Here is a 16,250-nt window from a genome sequence, read left to right on the forward strand (position 1 = left end):
TCGTTGGATTGTAAGTTAGCTCTTCTAAAGCATGTTTACAAACTATTCATATCATCAAATGCTTCATCTCCTAAAACAATTATTTCATTTATCTATTCACGGAATGTTTGCCCACTTGTTTTGGGGTCATCCTGATATTGGACAAACCCATTTTGTTATTGCTTTCTTTGCCCTAAGATGGTAAAGGTTTTAAGTACTTTGGGGTCATCTCTTTTGATAATGATGAATAAAATTGCAAGGTGGCCACCCCTCCACCAGAAATAAATTTTGGAATAAAAAATAAATAAATAACCATCTTTTATAAATAACCTAAAATTGATAACAGTATTTCAACTATTGAGTTGGAAACAATAGAGCTATCTTAATTTAAATCAAATGTTGAATTTTTAGTTATTATCACAGTAAGACTAAGACAATCATATATGATCAGGAGTCTCACTTAAAGTGGAGATCAGATTGGCACCCCATAAAACACACCTCACTTGCATATCTCAGTATGCATTGAGAATATCTCCCATACTTGCCATGAGATTTTCAATACACGGCTGGGATGGACTATGGGGCGCCGATGTGAATTCCTTAAAAGTGAGGAAGGAATTCTTTACTTGTTCAACTTTGCCCTGCACACACACAAAAAAAAAAGTTTTAAAATGGGCTTGACGAAGAGTGAAAAACAATATTTTCAGCTTTTGTTTTCTTTCTTTGATTGGACGTGCTTAGAAACGCATCACGCTACAGTGATAAACAATCCTGTCGGCAGCAGGCTCCATAAACCATAAATCTTCAAACGCTAAAAAGGGTTCAAAATAATGAAATATAGCTTTGAGAATTGAGGAATATTTCAGGCATCTATAATGGGTCATTGTCCATTGATCGAGTTTTGTGTGTTTGGAGTATGTTCGACTACTCAAAATTGTTAAATTAGAACCCCTCATTCTTGCAAATGCTTCCTCTTAATTGGCAAAAAGTAAGAAAGGAAAAAGAAAAACAAGAGAAAGAACAACCGAGTTATAGCCATCAATCACCCTAAATTCTCCATGTTGAAATCCACAGGAAATTCCTACAAACACCCAATGATTTAGGAGGTAAAATTTCAAATTCATTGGGCTATTTACAATAACCAAACACAATCTATCATATTCATATCATATGTCCATGTATTTATCTATATTTTGGCTTTGCTCACTCCCCAGGGGCCTCGTTATAGTGGATCTATGAACTCTTGTCTCCAAAGAATGGCCCATAGAGAGATACCCAGATAGTACCCTATGTTCTTCCCTGGACGTTGACATACTAGCTTCGGATTAGGGCACACTTATACCCATTTGAGACATCATAGTCCCACAACATAGTGATTGGAGGAGGCATTTTCTGACCAATTTGTACACCCATCCACACATTCTTCTTTCCTGATATTGGACCGTATAATGTCGTCCACAACTTTGAATTTTTTTCCTTCGCGATGATACAATTCATAATTCTAGAATTGAGTCCACATTATTCATTCATGTCCTACCACTGATGATCAGGCTTGAGAAATTAGCTTTCTTATAATGCAAATTGCAAAAGAATAAGAATTGTGCTGGTCATAAATGGTGTACTTGGTATTGAGGAATCGTTCAACCTAAAAGCTTATACAGAAGCTTATTTTGGTATAAAGCATCGATAAGCACAAGTCCACCTATACCTTAGACTGAAATTTAATTAATTATAATGGAACAACGAAGATCAAACATTAAATCACTTGGTTAAACAGGCTCTGATACCATAGCAAGAAACTGTTCAACCTAAAAACTTAAACTGTTAGCTAAGGTTTTTGAATAAGTTGTAATTTAATGAAAATTAAAATGCAGTATTAGAACGCTTTGGATGGTGATTGTGTAGAACTTTCAACAGATAATAATTGAAGAGACAACTCAAAAAGGTTTTACGTTTCTTTGCCTTTCATCAGCTGCTTCTTTTCATGTGGCCAATTTTAGACCATTAACTTTGGCAAAAATAGGTCTTTTTTTTCTCACTCGTTATCTGAAAACAACAAACCCAAGAATTGATATTCGGGAAAAGCACAATATGGGGTGCAAATTTAACATGACCACCCAAAAAAACAAACCTGACCAGTTTAAAAAGGACCTCATCAAATGGATCAGCTGGATCTAAAAGTCAGACCCCCGTGTGCATGCTTCAAAAGCCCACAGTGACAAACTACAAAAAATAAAGCCCAAAATGACAGAGCAGAACACATTTCACAAAGATGAGATGATATATATTGTCGGTTGCCTCTGCAATTCTATCTCTAATTCAATTTGTCCTCAGTTATAAAAATGTAGTAGAATAGTCCCAACATCAAGTTCATTTTGCTACCACAAAAATTCCATAGAGAACGATCATATTCAATTTTCAGAATTTCTGCAACCCATTTTGAACTGATTAATAATAACTCATCTAAAATTTCTGCGTCATAATAAAATGATTCATATCTAAGTAGGTAAGAAGCTAAGCCGATTAGAGGATTATAATTCTAAATAGAGTGCTAAGTGGCAGGTATAGATCTTAGTAGTATTTAATCACATTCAAAAAGGGTTTATGTTAGGGGATGAAGGGCCTTGCGAAACAAGCAATTAGGATATTCAAATACTACTTGGGGCACCTTTTGGCATTAATTGTGAGGAAATCTATAAGATTTATAGTAAAGATTTTTTGGGGGTATTTGATTTAGTAAAGATAGGGTTCTATTTTACATGTCTAGGCTAGCCACGTGTTCAACTTTCTTTCTTCAATCTTTCCTCTAATCTCCTCATCTTCTTATATATAACCACCAAGCAGATTAGCAATAGCTAAGTGGGAAGTGGATTCGGAGTCCATCTCTCTTTGTTCATAGAAACATAGTCATTTATGTGTGTGTATGAGAGAGAGAGGCATGGACCATTAACATTCCAACACTGGATGAAGACAGCTAAGGTTTTAGTTTTAAGGTGATTAATCTCATTCAATTCTTGGGTTTGAGCATGAAAATTATATTTGTATAACTTTTGTCCTTGTCAAATTAGTTGTTTGAATGGATTAAATGGTTTGATTGATGATATTTTTTTTATGTCTTTTTATAGTCGGAATCTATTGATGTGGAGAGGATTTGATGTTTAACACCTTTTTGGTTCAGGCTTTAATGACCTTCAGCTGAAAATCTTAATATATAAAGTCCATGCTGCATGATAATTACACATCCACCAATAGGAGTTGAGTGGGGAGATTAATCCTAATAAACCCTAGAGTGTTTTGATTACTTAAAATGGATCTGAATCTCTACCTTCCTCTCTTTTCTCAGTGATGACTGATGAGCTACAAGTTTGACCACGTGGAGTAGAGAGTTGAGACACCCAGATGGAATGTTGACCCCTTAGGGCTGGCCAGTCACATGGGTATTAATACCACAGATAGTCAAGAAATTACAACATTGAATCACTTTTGAATAAAGCTTAAAAACAAAGATATTAGTTATTACATTACCCTACGAAATGATCTTTTTATTTAATGCATGGATGGAGAGAGAGAGAGAGAGAGAGAGAGAGAGAGAGAGCAAGAAGCATCCATTGAAGCTACTACTCTTGTTTATTTTTAGCTCTGAAAGATTTTCCATTAGTAGCCTGCAATAAATCAGGTACTACCAGTAACCACCATATTTATGATATATAAGAAGTAATGGGACTATTGAATGTTTTTTCCAAGCTTTTAAACAATGTTAGGCCTCGACTGAACATGGACAGCTAGGGTTGCGTATCGTCAGAGGCTAAGTGGTCCAATCATCCGGTTCAACCGGTACTTTACAATAGGAAATTACATATAGAAAAGGAGAAAAACATTTGTGCACTTAAAGCTTGTTTCAGAATGTTTTGAAAGTTTTATCCAAGCAGTTTTATGGGCCCAGTTGTCCAAATAATGGTATTGTCCTATGTGGTCCAGATCTCACAGTGTTGCTCCTCAACTTGCCACTTGATCAACTGTACCTTGGGCTGAACATTGATCCAACCCAGTTTTTTTTTTGGGCCCAATGGTCCAGAATTGGCTATATGTACAAGGCATTTTGGAAAAAAAAAACAGTGGTTTTTTGCTTCAATCGATTTAGGGCCTCATACCTTTATTTTCTCATCTGGGGCTGTTGGGAAATGGCTGAAATTGCTAAACTGTAAATGACTTTTTTGTTCTTACAAAAAAAAATTTACATTTTTGTTCTGGCCACATGAAATAGTCATATAGTAAAAATGTTAGGGTATATAACCGAATGACTTGTGTACTTTAAGACAAATAGCCCCAACACATGGCAGCTTCATACTCTAATCACTTTCTAAGTGTCCCTCCATCTGTTTGATAAAATGAGTCTTCGATGTTTATCACTTCATAATTCCGCCACTCTTCCATCTTTTTGCTTTGCCATCCTCGCCACATGGGCTCCAAACAGACGTGGAGCAAGTGAGCGAGCTAGGCGAGTTGGGTTTTGATTAAAAACCCAGAGACGCGCAACTCCAACTTGCTAAGCAAGTGGAATTGCTCGACGTGTCTCATTTTACAGCTTTCTCCCACATACTTTATCTACCAACTCCTTCACTTAGAATTCATATTATCTTACTACTAAATGCAGCATCTGTCTTATACAAAATGGTATATAGTACAGGTGTATATATGCTTGTTTGGCTACAATATTATTTATATAGTATAATAATGTAGTTGGCTGTGGGCTGAGCAAGGCCGGAGCAAACGGGGCTCGACTCCCACCACACGAGAATTCCCATCTCCAAGAAACAAGGGGAGACGGCTGGGCTACTGCACCAAAATCCATCCTCGTGTGATAATTCATACAAAGGTTATTATAATGATCTTGATTATTATACTAATTCTGAGTTCTGACTCTAATTCTAACAAAACTTTTTAAGGGGTTTTCCCAAAGATGCTTACGTAGCCAGTAACGCCCTCATGTGTGGGTCAATGGTTGCTTTGATTTCCTTCTTTGTTTCCTCGAGACTCCAATTGGGCACTCAAAATTGAAAAATGCACTGACCTCAAAAGGAGAACTCTGTTTTTAATTCTTTGGTTGTTTGGTTAGGTTAATTTGTCTCTTAGAAGTTAGAACCTTCTACTAACTTTAGTCTTTATTTTAACCAAACTGTGTCATAGTGAGTGCTCTCAGCATCTATGGGGTGCTTTTTCTCCCGACCCTACATTTGTACCTGTGAGCCTGAGGATAGTCCAAACCCCAAACCCAACCATTAAATGAAATCTATCTAACAGATGGCTCGAACCAAAATCAACACGAAATGAAATGAAAATGATTCCAAGGAAGCTCCAAATGCAACCCGCAGATTGATTGGTCGGACTTTATAATGTCCAATCATGTCCAACTTTTTGCTTGTGCAATTGATGATTGCTTTTTGGGTTTGGGTTTTTGTGCCCAAAGCAATGTCGAGCTGGAGATATGCAGCTCACCAGTCACCGCTCACATGGTGGAGAGCTCAGACCTCTCACTTTGTTCACTTTCTCCCTCTGTATACAAACAGGCCTTTACTCCTCCTACCCAAACCCATTGCTTTAGCCTTGTACACATATACAACGGCTGTGTAATTACTAAAATACACTCGTGACTTACCAATCCCATACAAAAAGACCCCAATACCCATCAGATTTCTTCACAGTCATTCTCTTTTTCCAAGGGATCCATGGAGGGCTAGTTTTGTCAATACACATGGGAGGAGAGCAATATAACAGGAATACTTTTCCTTAGTTTGTCATTGGGTTGCGCCAAGTGACAGCCCAATCAAGTTTGGTTGGCATTTCTGATTTCCATCAGGAGATATGTTAAGGCTGCTGTCTCTACCAGCCCACCATTATAGGCACCACAAATCTAGAACATGCTGTGGAGCCCGATGAATTATCATTGTTTTTTAGTATATCAGGCCCCACCAAAATATTCCCCAATAATGGTGATTGGTGAATGGGGCAACTCTAGAACCTATGGGTTGACCAACTTAGTGGCCCTAGCCTTCCTCTCCATCTCATTAACTCATCACTAAATATTACTTAAATAATTTATTTCTTCTAATTTTCTCTAATTAGTAATTAGTAATTAATAATTTTATATTTCCTAAATTGTCCACTGACTGTCTTCTAATTTCAGAAACTTTGGGTTGAATAATCGGTTTCTAGTCTACTTTATCAACAGTGCATTATGGATATATTGCCCCTCATTAGTGTGTGTTATGTGTACCTTATTCCAGTGTCCTTCTATGGACTATGACACCTAAACCGTCGGTTTGCCATCGTTTCCCATAAAACTAATCGGACGGTTAAAACGAATACAAGGTGCACGCTAGCCTATGCGAGTAGTAGTGTACGTCGTTAGAAAGGAAACCCGTGATGAGGTTTCTTTTGGGGGTGGACTTACAAAGGGCGTACTCAGCTGTATTTTGGCCGTCAAGGAAGAGAAGTGGATTCCGATCTCACGGTGTCCAGCTCGTGCGTTTCAGAGCGCTATCGTAGGCATGATAAAAATAAAAATAAAAAATACACTACGGTCGGCCGTAACTGTACTTGACTATGATCAATCTTATCGTCTCACATCGGTTGTTCTTTCACTCGCCAACAGCTCACGCCTCATGCCGATCCGTACACACGCAACCACCCGGAGCTGGAATCCGCCCCACGACCCACCAACCCGTACGACTGAGCTGCTGCTCATTATAGAGCAGCGCAGGGATGCTACTCACTACTACTACTACTGCTTGCTTCTGCAACGTCAAGCAGAGACACGACACCCTCTCTGGCTCTCTCTCTCGCCCCCAATCTCCGATACACACGTTATTCGAAGAAGAACCTCAAAAATCCTCTTTCTCTCTCTCCCTTTATATCTCGCTCTGTGTTCGTTTTCGAGAAACCAGAGACATAAGCTCTAAATTTAGAAATGAATCGAAGATGACAAGTACGACTCTAGTAGCCGGGAAATCCATTCGTGGGGGAAGGTCAAGTTTTTTTCATCTAAGTCTCTCTCTCTCTGGCAAGAGTTTTTGAATGCCTCGCTTTGTTTCTCTTCGTGGTAATGTGCAATTCGATGATCCAAGATTCTGCCTTATTTTCCCTTTTTCTGGTTGGTTCTTTGGAATGCTCAACGACCCAGTTCTGAAAAACCCAGACTGAAATTCCTGAATTTGTTTTTATCTTGCTCCTTATGACTGAAAAAAAGGCGAGAGCTTGAATTGGTTTTAAGAGTGTCTGTGAACTGTGATCAAGTGGAAGCGTCACGAGTTGGAATGATTTCTTTAATGGTGGAAAAAAAGGCTAGGAATTACGATTCCATTGTTGTCGTGAGTGGAGCTTTTAGATATTGTCCTTGAAGGAGAACCCAATGCTTTACGGCATTAAGATGGGAATCTTTTTCTTTTCCCCTTCCTTGCTGTTTGATTGACCACAACGGAATCCCGAATAACCGGAGACCTGCGGACCACAACCAGAGTTCAACCACGACCTTTAATGGCGAAATTCAGCAGAAAATGTGAAACCCTAGGATTCAGCTAGGAACGGAAGATGGGTACCACAGGCCAGAGGGACGAGGGAAGACAGAGAAAGAGGGAGAATTGCCCTTCCGGCCTTCCCCTTTGGTCAGAGTGTGGCAGCTGACATCTGTCGGTCTCCCACGGCCTAATGCAACCGGATCTAAGCCCTGTAACGAGCGATCGCTTTCACTAGGTAGCCTTACTAGACTCTACCAGGGCTAAACCTACGCACCCCAACGCAACCCACCTCCCTCTCTTTGCTTCACAGCCTGTCTGTTACGTTTTATCGTCTGAATTTCGGAGAGCTCCATTAATGCTGTAGGCAAAGTTGGGGCGGGAGCTTATTAGTTATTATTGCTTTGCGTCTTAAAAAGCGAATCACCAAAATATATAAAATTATTTATACAGTACTGCTAATCATAATTTTTTTTTATTAAAAGATTAATCTTTCTTTCTTATACAACAAAAAAGTTAGGTAGTTTGGTTTGACATTTTGTAGTTATTAGTTTGACACTTAAGATCTCTTCATTTGGGTTTGCTTGAATTTGGTGTTTTAAATCGTTTTTACAAAAAAAAAAAAAAAAAAAAAAAAAAAAAGCTTATAGAGTTCCATCTTTTTTGCTTTTTATGGATCGAAGGAAAGCGAGCGCTTCAGAGAGAGGTGGGTGGGATTTTGCAGAGGAAGAAGAGTTGCAGAGAATAGTGTCTTGTTTCCTGGGCCGCGCCGCTCGTGTTTGTCGCTCGTGCGCTGCAATCTTCAATATCAGATCTCGAGGCCTTCGTTACGGTTTCTGTTTATAAGAGGTGTGTGTTCGAGCAGGTTTATTTCGTGGTCGTTCGTCTTTCCTTTCTTCATTTCCTGTTTCTCCTCCCGACCCTTTTTTTATATCTCAGTTCAAATGAAATCCCTCCTCGGTTGGGATTTGGTACAGGGAATTTGGGTTTATTTTGCTGTTCCATTGAATTCGTGAATTTGACCTGGAGGATAATTGCAGGAGTCACGGTAACGTCGGTGATGATGTTGAATGGTTGCATTGCTTTACATGGAAATCGAGGTATTATATTTGCATATTCAAGCTTTGGTCTTTGTTTCTCTATTTGATTATTAGGTGCATTTCCGGGTTTTCGCTTTTCGATTACAACTGGGGATGAATGTGGGGTTATCCATTGGAGCCTTTTAGGAATATGAAATTTGCGTTCTTTTTCGGGTCTTCTGGGGCTGGTACCTTGTACCCAACCAGTCTTTTTCTGAAACTGCTAGTAATTGTTACAGTCTGTGGATCACTTGGAGCGGTTGCTTCGAGCGGGAGACTCGCTCCCTGAATTAGGGTTCTGGACTGTTTGTTCTGAGTATTTAAACGGTTGCCATTCTTCGGCAGATGGAGAAGGTGGTGTGGGGTTTGGGAAGCGGATTTTGATGTGGAATTTTGGTTTCATCTGGATTGAAAAACATGCTGAGTCATGATGAGGAGGTAGAAGAAGAAGAACAAGAAGAGGAAGAGGAAGAACAAGAAGAGAAGGAGGTTTTCTACGACTCTGTGGATTGTATTACAAGCCTTGATTCTGTGCCCTCTAAAATTTCTCTGAGTTCGTATGCAGAGTCGGTCTTCACCAAATCAGAGTACGCAGTTTGGATGAACGAGCCAGTGAGCATTCGGGAACGTCGGGTGAAGTTTCTATGCGGAATGGGGTTCAGTGAATTTGCTTCTTCGCAAGTTGGTTGCTCTCAGGAAATTGGCGGGGATATTCCGTGTGGCAGCTCACCGGAGCATTTGAATTTGGAAAGGATCACAGAATGCAGTGGGGCTGTTCCAAGTTCTTGGGCTTCGTTTGGTAATGGGGTACAGGAAGAAAATGTTTGTAATATAAGTGATGTAACAGATGTAGAAGCAAAGTTTGTAGTTCGTGAGGTTGAGCAAGATGGATCACCTGGATCAACCTCAGCTCAAGAGTTGGAGACATCTACGGGCCTTTTGCCTGTTGTTGATGATTTTATACAGGAGGAGGTTATGGTTGATAAAGAAAACAGCAAACATGGTCTGCACAAATGTAAGAGGAAAATAAAGAGTTGGTGGAAAAGCTTTATAACTAAGAGGAAGGGAAGGGAAATGAGTAACTCTGGTGTCTCCCTGACAGATCCCAAGTCACCCAAGGCAAATAGAATGACAGTGCGGCAGAACGGGAAAGGGATCATGGAGTTCAGTGGGGTTTACTTGGGACAAGAAATTCAAGCTCACAAAGGGTTCATCTGGACGATGAAATTCAGTCCAGATGGCCAGTATCTAGCAAGTGGTGGTGAAGATGGGGTTGTTCGCATTTGGCATGTTACATCAGGAGAAGCTTCCTGCAAATGTTCAGCTGCAGAAGGTACTTCCAAATTTGTCAGCAAAGAAAATGAAGGCAAGTTATTGCGAGGAAGAAAGAATTCGAACCCTGCTTTTGTTGTCATACCCAAGAAAGTCTTCAAGATTGAAGAATTGCCACTGCAAGAGTTTCATGGCCATACCAGCGATATCTTGGATTTGTCATGGTCCAAATCTAATGTAAGTTTGTCAACCGGTTTGAAAGCAGTGGCTAGTATTTATTATTTAAATATTTCACTATTTGATATAAACTTGTCTCTTTTGCTTTTCTCCAAATTTGTTTTGTATGTAGCCTGTGATTTATTTTCACTTTTAAAGTGATATTACATTTTCTGGCGCAGTTCCTTCTTTCATCTTCCAAGGACAAAACTGTTCGTCTATGGAAAGTTGGCTGCAATGAATGTCTTAATATTTTCCACCACAGTAACTATGGTAAAGTACTATGCTTCTATATTTGTTTCTAAATGCTTTCTTCTTCATTTCTTGATCTGTTTCATGGTTTGTCTGCTATTTTCAAAAATTTGATTTAATTTTTTCTTTGCATTGTATCAGTGACATGCATACAATTCAATCCCGTCAATGATGGATACTTCATTAGTGGATCTATAGATGGAAAAGTACGGATTTGGGGTGTTTCTGATGGACGAGTTGTTGATTGGGCTGATATGCGAGATATAGTAACTGCCATATGTTACCAACCAGATGGACAGGTTTTCTTCTAACTACTTGATCCATCTATGATTGCCCTACTTAGCTGTTACAATTGAGATCTAAATAATCTTCAAAAACACACTTCTTCATGATGGTAACTAACTCATTCTTTCATCCAAGCAGGGATTCATTGTTGGTTCTATTACAGGCACATGTCGTTTTTATGATGCATCGGGTATGTGATTTTGTCATGTTTTGAGTTGGATGATTTTACCAGTTTAAGCATAGAACATGGATTGTTTAGTTGTTCCCTTTGAAGAGTACCTAATCTATTTCTTGTCATGGTATAGATAATCATCTTGAGTTGAATGCACAAATCTGCATACAGGGTAGAAAGAAGTCCTCTAGCAACAGGATCACTGGCATTCAGGTTAGATTTTTGTAGCCTTCACCTTTATGATACCTTTCTATCTTTGATCGTTTTAGTGCTATTCTCGAGAAATTGTCTTATTTTTTCTCTTGTCATCACAGTTTTCCAGGGATGGTTTTCAAAGACTTATGATAACATCAGCAGATTCCAGAGTCCGCATATTTGATGGGGTTGAAGTCATTCATAAATACAAAGGTAAACATGCTTGTTGATTATTCCTTATCTTTCTGAGTAGTGTTTCTTTGCTATCGGATGGATTTTAGGCTTCTTATGAAGCTATTGAATCTAAAGCACGAGAATCCTGTGATAGTTTGATTACCATTCATGAACTATGAAATTGCAAATGTAGGATTTTACCAAAAGTGTGCATTTTCAGTTTCCCCGTTTTATATAGATCTTCCTCGCATTAATTGCAAAGAATGGCTATTATGTGGCTTTAATAAAGATACTCCTAATAAATATTATCTATGCAAACCCAGAGGAAAACTGGTGGTTACTGTTGTATTATAGCAAACCCCCATGAGGCAAAAAATTAAAAAACAAAAACAAAAAACAGGGGAAGCATCACCATAGTAGCAAGCTACTAATAAATGGATATTGTATTTAAATATATTATTGTCTGTGGATCTACATATTCATCCCAGTTTCCTCTGCCATTTTTTTTTTACTTTTTCTTTTTACTTTGTTGCTTTTGTGGTATTTTCTATTTGTTCAGCCTGTGTTTAGTAGTTTATAAACTGGCTGCATTTGCCCATTACAGATCTTCTAGTTTTTGAATGTTTATTCTCTGTTTTGTTCACTTTGGAACTTTGCCCTTACTCTTTTGAAAAACTTGCAATCAACAGGTCTGCGTAAGTCAGGAAGCCAGATGTCTGCTTCATTCACTTTAGATGGGAAACATATCATCTCAGTAGGAGAGGACTCTCGTGTTTATGTCTGGAATTATGATGGCTTGTGTCTCCAATCATCCAAGCAAGCAAAATCTGTTCGCTCTTGCGAGCATTTCTTGGACGATGGTGTCTCTGTTGCAATACCATGGTCAGCCACGCAACAGGATCATAAATTGTCAGATAGCTTTAGTCCACAGCATTCCTCTAAAAGGCAGGAATTATTAGAAGCTACTTCCTGTCATAGAGATTCAGAACGGTTCTCTCTTGGTAGTTGGTTCTCCATGGACTGCCCATCAAGGGGTAGTGCAACCTGGCCTGAGGAGAAACTACCTTTATGGACTGTACAAGTTACAGATAATGATCATAATCATCTTCACCACCACCATAGCCACACAGATCTAGCAGGAGTATGGGGTATTGTGATTGTGACAGCAAGTTCTAATGGAGTTGTAAGAACTTTCCATAATTTTGGATTGCCTGTCAGACTATAAGAGCAAGAAAATCTTTGCCGAAACCAAATTCAGAATCATGGGACTTCATGACAAACTGCCTGCACTTACCAACTGCTTTTTGACCCGTAGTTTTGTGCGGAATTGCCAACTCTGCTGCCTTATTTCCTCATCCTGTGGGAGGCCTTGTATGTGTCTGAAAGAGCAGCAGCCAGTGATTAGGGTTCTGAACTGTCCTGGCAAGTCTTTGAGAACATAATTGGCCGTTCTTCCATGTTGCCAAGTAATTAGTTTACTGGCAATAGGTGCCTCTACAAATATCAGTAGAAGGTCAATGCCATTTGGCCATGTCATAGAATTAGTAGCCTGGTTATTTTGTCCATGTCATCAGGCTTAGGAGCAGCCCAGCCCAATTCTTGGAAGGTGCTGCAAATTTTCTTTCATTCATATATCTGTGAGTAGAACCTGATTTATTTGATAATATAAAAGAATACAAAGGTTTCATACACAACTTGCTTGATCTTTTGTTGATGGTGTCTCCTGCTGCATTGGAGGAAGTTTGATGTGTTCTAATACAATCAGGTGATTCTCTTGTTGGGGACTTGGAATCCCGTATGATGTTCCCAAGTTTCTAATTCTTCATAGGGAAAACCATTAGTATTAGAAAACTGAACTTGGAATCAATTTTAGAGTTCCAGTTTTTTTTTTTTTGGGTTGAAAGAGTTCCAGCCAGTTTGAACTCTGCTTAGGGAGAAATATAATGAAATGTGAACCCTGTTTTACCAAGAACCGGGAAATTTTGTTAAACCTGTCTTTTCCAAGTAAGACAGAACTAATACCAAAAAGAGGAAGGCAACTTTTCTTAAGACTCAGTCTTGGGAAGAGTGCAATTACAAATATGTAAAGCGCAAATACAAGGTTTAGAAATACCATATACAAGGTTTTACACTGTACATATTTGTACTTGTACTCTTCTCAAACTGCAGAAGGGATACAAAATTACAAATACAAATATGTAGAGTGCAGAACCTTGTATTTTTGTATTATTTTATATGTATTTGTATTATACATATTTGTGTTTGTATTCTTTTCAAATTGAGCCTAAATGCTCACCAATTGGAACAATTTTGCCTTGTATGAAATCTCCACAACACAAGGGACCTTGTTGGAACTCAGAAGGCAGAACTAAGGTGCATATGGAGAAGTTTCAACTTCTTTGGCTTCTTGGAGTTTTACCAGAATTGATGTAATTTTGCTAACAAGTTAATTCTTCAAAATGTAGAATGCAACTCTAGAAGCTCCTGGTTGGAAATTGGCCCTCTCATCACACTGATCTATGATATTCTTGCAAAATGTTAATTACCCCTTTTAACTTTATAAGGTTTATTAGTAGCTTCCTCAGAGCTTTTTGATTTCTTATGACAATTCCCAACATATTAAACGCTGAAAATTTAGGAGCGACTGTTTATGTTCAGAGAACCAATAATGAAAGGTATAAAGAATTAAGTTCTTTCAAAGCAATAAACAAACCCTTTTTAGTGGTTGCACTGATGATGATGGTCACAAGACACTTGGTAATACTTCATAGCTACAGTTCACTAAAGCTGCTGCTGCTTTGTTTTTAAGCTTTAGACTGAACGATAGGTGGTGGGTTGCACAGCATCTTGTACGTTTTTGAGGGGCAGACATGCATTTGACAATGGCTACAGAGCATAAATTCTATACATTTAAGCCAAGTATTAGTTCAAAGGCATCTCAATAGCTCAAAGCTTTATGGGGAGTTGGGGACTGGGGCGAGGCTCTACACTCCACAGCATCACACAAACACAAGGACACAAAAACGCGCTACGCGACGTTATAGCTGGTGCAATGCTGTATGTAGCCACATGCTGATGCTACGAGACAAGCCAGGATTCTGCACATTTTTTTCTTTTTTTATTTTTCAGCTTCTTTGGAGCTGACTATGGACTGGTCTTTTCACATGTGGAATGTCCTATTGGTTGAGAATTTGAGACTTGTGGCGTTGCACTTTAGTAGCCTTTACTGGGGAATTGGGATTTGTCAATGGGCTCTGAATAGTCCCCTCTTGGCTCTTACTAACCCTAAAGAAAGAAAGCTCAGACTCTGTCTGTATATAGGCACCTTTGTAGCCCTAGGTTGAGATTCAACATTATAAAAATTAGTTGACCTTGGAGCATTCTGTGGCCGGGTGGAGTCAACAGCAATCGGAAGCTCCCCTTTTCACCTTTTTTGGTTGTGATCATAGTTTGTGCTTACACACCTCGAGGACAAAGCTGCTGACTTGTGAATGTGTGAATGGACAACCACACTTCTACCAATTAACTTCTTTCATATTTTTTTCCCTTTACAATTTCTGTCCAATGAATAGTTTTGGTAGCTGAAACTGAGAGAAATCAGGGAAGGACTAAAAAATGACAAAATCTTCTCATCCCAAAGTAATTGTCTGATGGACGCTCATGGAATCAAAAGCTCGGGTAATTGATTGCTTCTCTGGGACAAGAGAATAGGGTATCAATTTATTGGGTTGGACCGGGCTGAACTAGGGCTTACCTACGTTCTGGACCCGTGCCAGGACACGAATCCTAGGTGCACGCAGGACCCATAATCGGTCTGCAGACCCACGACTTGCCATCTGTCCTAGATTAGGGGGATCAGGACCCATAGTTCAATGTGTCATACATTGAACATTAACTATGCTGTCACGAGGCTAGTCGTTGGGGCCCCGTGCGGCGTTTAAATGAGACAAGTAAGCTTATGCAACAATCAATAACACAAGAAAATACAATAAGATGACATACAAATTAGTCAAAAAAGCTATTTGTATTGCATTAATGGATAGCAAGCACAAGCACATAGTTCAATGTTGAGGGGATCTCGTGCTTAACCTTTATATGTTATTGATTCATTCGACTACCTACTTCGCCTCAAATAGAACGTTAAGCTTTGAGGGGAATGACATAAAAATACATCAAAATGATGAAAAATTATACTAAATAATTACAATAATGCCATTGGCAATCCCCCCATACAAAATACAAGCATTGCCCCAACTAAGACACACTTTGACAGTCGAATGGTTGTTGTAGGCACCAAGGATGGCACTTGATGGCACGGGGAAGAGAACGCTTGTGATAGTCTCCCCCACTCAATTCAATCTCCGTCCTCGAAGACTGGCTTCTGCTTGTGGCTCAAATCTACTGTTGATGAAGGAGGGTTTTTCAGCTAGTCCACGAACTTTGTCTCTTCCAAGGCCCGGGCACAAAGTTGGGTGGAAGGCTTTAGGGTGTTCTTGATGGTGGGAAAACCTATGGCTAGTTCCTACGTTAAGTCCTTGCCTGACTGCTTCAAGGTAGGATTTTGGATGTTCCGCTTTAGTGGTAAGAAAGTCTTTGGCCCGGGCTAGGTCAAAATGATGGTTTGGATTTTTCAGGGAGTGGTTATCATGATGATTTGTCCCCCAAGGGTTGTTCCTCACATGGCTCCTATGAGGGTTGGCTCGATCAATGTGGTTGTGGAAAGGGTACTTAAGTGGATTTGGTGGTACTCGCTCTCCCTGATGATGGTGAGTGGTTGTGGTTGAAGACGGCCTTGGGTCTTCCAAGAGTCCTTTGTGTTGTCGGTTGTTGCCGATGTTGGTGTTGATATTGATGTTGATGTTGATGTTGATGCTTCTGCCGGCGGTGGTGCTGGAATAGTGACGACTTCCCAACCTATTCTGGTGTTGATGTGAGATGATTGAGAGGGGGCCTTCCTTGTTGGCATGACACTGGCTTTGTGGGTGTCTGCTTCTTGATAGTATTGTAGGGCCGAAAGTTGCTTCCGCCTGAGAAACTCCATTCCCAAGACAACCTAAAAAATCATCCAAAAGTACTACAGATAGATTGATGGGTCCTTTCCATGGCCCAACTTGA

At 39.4% G+C, this 16,250-nt stretch overlaps 1 protein-coding gene across 5 annotated transcripts; it reads left to right on the forward strand.

The window, feature by feature from the left end:
• Positions 1 to 6,787: 6,787 nt before the first annotated feature.
• LOC148851644 (uncharacterized) lies at positions 6,788 to 12,829 on the forward strand. Of its 5 annotated transcripts, none has more exons than XM_088944842.1 (10): positions 6,788 to 7,078; positions 8,174 to 8,339; positions 8,531 to 8,590; positions 8,915 to 10,078; positions 10,240 to 10,330; positions 10,451 to 10,608; positions 10,733 to 10,784; positions 10,900 to 10,979; positions 11,081 to 11,174; positions 11,825 to 12,829. In XM_088944842.1, the coding sequence occupies exons 4-10, from the start codon at positions 8,987 to 8,989 to the stop codon at positions 12,358 to 12,360; spliced, it is 2,103 nt and encodes a 700-aa protein (XP_088800968.1). In that variant the 5' UTR covers positions 6,788 to 7,078; positions 8,174 to 8,339; positions 8,531 to 8,590; positions 8,915 to 8,986; the 3' UTR covers positions 12,361 to 12,829. The 5 variants fall into 5 exon arrangements, with proteins under 5 accessions (XP_088800968.1, XP_088800965.1, XP_088800970.1 ...); XM_088944839.1 differs by having other exon boundaries at positions 6,924 to 7,078; positions 8,809 to 10,078; XM_088944844.1 differs by lacking the exon at positions 6,788 to 7,078 and adding an exon at positions 7,471 to 7,728.
• Positions 12,830 to 16,250: the final 3,421 nt, after the last annotated feature.

Source organism: Nelumbo lutea, chromosome 5, assembly GCF_056320005.1.
Source record: "Nelumbo lutea isolate HS-2025 chromosome 5, American lotus-T2T, whole genome shotgun sequence".
Taxonomy (NCBI): domain Eukaryota; kingdom Viridiplantae; phylum Streptophyta; class Magnoliopsida; order Proteales; family Nelumbonaceae; genus Nelumbo; species Nelumbo lutea.

What these genes read in the sequence shown, in the direction of transcription:
- LOC148851644 (XM_088944842.1), top strand. Translation starts at nt 8,987, where the DNA reads ATGCTGAGTCATGATGAGGAGGTAGAAGAAGAAGAACAAGAAGAGGAA. An exon ending in TTTCCACCACAGTAACTATG is followed by an intron (nt 10,331 to 10,450) that starts GTAAAGTACTAT and finishes GCATTGTATCAG; the next exon opens with TGACATGCATACAATTCAAT. An exon ending in AGTCATTCATAAATACAAAG is followed by an intron (nt 11,175 to 11,824) that starts GTAAACATGCTT and finishes TGCAATCAACAG; the next exon opens with GTCTGCGTAAGTCAGGAAGC.